This window comes from Hylobates moloch, unplaced genomic scaffold (genome assembly GCF_009828535.3).
Source record: "Hylobates moloch isolate HMO894 unplaced genomic scaffold, HMol_V3 SCAFFOLD_3, whole genome shotgun sequence".
Lineage (NCBI taxonomy): Eukaryota > Metazoa > Chordata > Mammalia > Primates > Hylobatidae > Hylobates > Hylobates moloch.
In genome coordinates, this window is record NW_026652278.1 from 3,544,975 (window position 1) to 3,549,057 (window position 4,083).

The window sequence follows — 4,083 nt, forward strand, 5'->3', positions numbered from 1 at the left end:
GCCGCCTGGCTAGGATGACACCACGTTGAGCGCGCCCGCAAACAACAACAACAACAACAAGCGCCGCCGCGGCCACCGCGTCCTGCTCCTTCGAAGCGCCGCCGCCGCCGGTGGAGCCGCCTCCGCGCCCCTGGCCGTCCGGAGCGCCCGGCCGCTGGTGGATGTCGCGCCTGCCCGGGACGGGCTGAAGCCGGCGGCGGGGCCGGACCGCAGGCGCCGAGCAAGGCGAGGGCGGCCAGGGCAGCCGCCTGCCGCCGAGCCCCGAGCGCCGCTGCTCGAGGAAACGCTTTCGGCCGGGAGCTGCGGCCGCCGCCAGCAGTTTTCATGTTTGGGATTCAGGAGAATATTCCGCGCGGGGGGACGACCATGAAGGAGGAGCCGCTGGGCAGCGGCATGAACCCGGTGCGCTCGTGGATGCACACGGCGGGCGTGGTGGACGCCAACACGGCCGCCCAGAGGTACGTACCGGCCGCCCCCGCGCGCCCCGGCCCCGGCCCCGGCCCCGGCCCGGCCCGGCCCCCTCCGCCGGCCGGCGCCGCGGTCCTCACCGGGCCGCTGTCTCTTTCCTCCCGCAGCGGCGTGGGGCTGGCGCGGGCGCACTTCGAGAAGCAGCCGCCTTCCAACCTCCGGAAATCCAATTTCTTCCACTTCGTGCTGGCGCTCTACGACAGGCAGGGGCAGCCGGTGGAGATTGAAAGGACCGCTTTTGTGGACTTTGTGGAGAAAGAGAAAGTAAGTGCAAACATACGATCACCCCCTCTCTCTTTCTAGAAGTGGGAGGCAGGCGGTGCCGGCGCGCGGGGGTTCGAGTGCCCCCCTAGGCGGCGGGCACGGCTCCGCCAGGCCACCCCGCAGCCGCCGCCGCCACGTGCGGCCGCCCGGGACCGCCGAGGGCTGGGCAACTTCTCTGCGCCCTCGGACTTATTCGGGGCGAGGAGAACGCTGGCCTTCCAGCAGGAAAGTGACATCACCGCGCTGCTCCGAGCTAGGAATCCTGCCATGTGTAAGGCCGAGAGCCTCGGTCGCGGAGGGGGACCGAGCGCGGTGGCCGCGCCTGACACCGATCGCACTAAATGCAATTATTTATCGTTACTTTCAGGAGCCAAACAACGAGAAAACCAACAATGGCATCCACTATAAACTCCAGTTATTGTACAGCAACGGTAAGTGCCTGCTGCCTGCTCGCCGCCTCTGCAGCGGCTGGCTCTCCTTTTCCGCGCTGGTGAAAGGACATAAAGATTTTGAGATTAAAATGACATGGATGTAAACACGAAATCTTCTCATGCCATAGAAGGAAAACAAAACATAAACGATCAATAAGTCGATGGCACTTCACATGATTAACCGGTGGAGCTTGAAGTAGAAAGTTAAAAAAAGATCGATACGGGCTCCAGCAGAACATCACTTTTAAGTGACTTTTTTCAATTTTGCAAATTAATGTTAATTATTGGGATGGGGGTAACTCCATAAACGGAGCACAACTTACTTCCTGTGAACGAGTTTTTTTTTTTTTTTTTTTTTTTTTTAAATCCTCGAGAGACATTAGAAGGAGTTCAGCCTCTCAGTTTCCATTTGGTGCTTTTTCTTTTCTAAAAATAAACGACCACATGGGCCCACCGCGCACAGCTACCAGGCCTGCTCTCCACCAGGCAAATTCCTTGCACCTTGAAATGCAAACCCTAAGAGTCTTAAGGTTCTTAATTAAGAAAAGAAAAAAAATTAAGCGAGAAGTGGTGGGGTTCTCTTTCTCCCTTTCAAAGGGATTGCCTAAGTTTTGCTGCATCACCGTGGCAGCAGTCCTGAGTTACAGACTTCCTGTGCCCCATGTGCCCTCCCCGAGGTGCAGCACTCAAATCCTGATGAGAATTTGTCTCTGTTTTTTGCAGGAGTCAGAACAGAGCAAGATCTGTATGTTCGCCTCATAGATTCAATGACCAAACAGGTGAGAAAGTTTATGCCTCTGCACGAGTTTTTCACTGCTGGGCCTGAGTTGTCCTGGGCTTCAGAGGCAAGGGCACTGACAAATGGATCTCGTGTATTTGTTTTCCGTTGAGCTTCCTTGACATGCTAATGAGAATTCCATATTTATTGGAATGAATGAAGTGATTGGTAAAATAGTTTGTGTTGTCATTAGAACAGGACATATATGCTTTATTAACTGTCTTGTGATTGGAATCATATTGTGTCTTAATTATGGTAATTAATATTTGACAAAAATTTCAAGATGTCCCCCCTCTTGTTTATTTTTAAATGCTTCTCTGTCTGCTGGAAATCAGTTCATTTGGATTTTTTTTCCTATAACAAAGGCAGCTGACTCCTAAGCCCATCCAGTTGGACTTGATTAGTTCATTTTTTTTTTTCTCCTTTCCAGTGTGATCTAGTAACACGAGACGTTTATTTGGATTTAAAAGTTAAATGTGTTGGGGTGAAAAGTCACCTTGTTCTCCTCTAGTCCATCTTCACCTCGCAGCCCCCCAGCTCCATAATTCAAACTCCAAGCTCCAGGGGTCACTCCAACCCGTCCACTGCTCTGCCCCCTCTCCCACCCTCTGTCATACCTTGTAAATAACATAATTACAAGCAGTTCCTTATTAAATTATTTAACCTGTCTTGGTCAACTTTTCCGATGATAACTATTGGCTATCAGTAATGTGATTAAGTGGAGAAAAGTGCGTCATTGCTTTTTGACATTGTGCAGTCTCTGGCTGCTGGTTTTGTGCTGGGTGGTGTGTTGTTGTTGATTTGGTTGTTTTAAAGATTCTCCCCCGCCCCCATTTTCTTAAAATAGAGTGTTGTGGTGGGGAGAGGGGCAGGTCCCGTTTGTAGATTAAATCCACTCAGCACAGATTGTTTTAAAATATACTTCCAAGCTGGACTTCACACTTAGAAATGAAAGTGGCTTCTTCGGTTTTGATGCTAACTTTAAGAATTGTGAGCCAAGTAAAGGAGAGCTTGTTGGGGCTTCCTGCAGCCCAGCACATATGCCTCCCACTCTCTGCATGCAATTAGTTTGCAGATTTTATTTCCCCTTTAAAAAGTTTGTCCTTACCTAGGTAGCAAGGGTGTTAGATTTTAATGCCTGCAGCAGTAAACCAGTGTGGTTTTCTCTTAGAGTAAAACAGATCTGACAGGTAAACTAAGGTCTTTCTGACAAAGACAGAGGCGGTGTGCCCTTCTGTGATTATTTCACTCGATTCAGAGAAGCCTCTGGAACTCCGGCTGCTGGTTGACAGGGTGATTTTATTTCCTTTGTATATAATGGCTAAACGTTTTCAGAAATCGCTATAGTCTAATTAAGAGGTTTATGTAGGCAGCCCTAAGTTTCTCTGTTGCACAGAGGAGGAGGAGGCTTCGTTTTAAGTACACTTTTATTGTTCATTTAGCCTTGTACCTTTGCAGTATAAACAGGGCTGAAAATAAAGGCATTTAATCTCCTCTCACTGACGGGCATGGAGGGGGAAAAAAAAGGAAAGAAATAGCCCAGTAACTGATCAAAGAGTCAATGGCGCTGAACCGACAGTTTATGGATTTCTGTTTGTGCTACAAAATAAAAAATAAATCAAATATAAATACGGGGATCCATCGGAGGACAAGCCACTCTCTCAGAAGCGCTGGTGCCCGCCGCGGCCACGCGCCCTGCAGCCCCAGGCGGCTCGTTGGCCTGCGGTGACACCCATCACTTCTGTGGTTCTGAGCCGGGTCCAGGCGGGAGGCCGGGTGAGCGGGGTTCGCGGGGAACCTTCCCTCTTCCCAGGAGGGCAGCCCCGGGCTTTCACCAGAAAGGGCTTTGTCCGCCTGGAAGTAGAGGAAAGTGTCAGAAGTGCCCGGGGAGGTTGGAAGGATTTTCCAGATAATTTTCAGGGTTGGGGGCGGGAACCGGAGAGGGGACATCCCTCCCCCTTCCGTGGAATTTTATGCCGGGAACTTGGAGCTCCCGGCCCCAGCCTCCCGCCCCTCCCCCAGTAGACTTTTTTTTTTCTTTTCTTTTCTGTTTTTTCGCGAGGCCGGTGGTGGAGGCCCAGCCCGGGCGGGCGGCTCCCGATCCCCAGCTCGGGTTCCCAGCGGCGGAGCCGGACTGAGCGC

The 4,083-nt window shown here is 51.9% G+C and overlaps 1 protein-coding gene across 4 annotated transcripts in view; it reads left to right on the top strand.

Moving 5' to 3' along the window:
• Positions 1 to 204: 204 nt before the first annotated feature.
• Positions 205 to 4,083, top strand: part of EBF3 (EBF transcription factor 3) — a 125,851-nt gene continuing 121,972 nt past the window's right edge. For all 4 annotated transcript variants that reach the window (XM_032175049.2, XM_032175024.2, XM_032175040.2 and 1 more), the window contains exons 1-4: positions 205 to 458; positions 576 to 732; positions 1,100 to 1,163; positions 1,887 to 1,942. In XM_032175049.2, the coding sequence (XP_032030940.1) occupies positions 325 to 458; positions 576 to 732; positions 1,100 to 1,163; positions 1,887 to 1,942 (411 nt within the window). In that variant the 5' untranslated portion in view covers positions 205 to 324. The remainder of the gene's footprint in view (positions 459 to 575; positions 733 to 1,099; positions 1,164 to 1,886; positions 1,943 to 4,083) is intronic.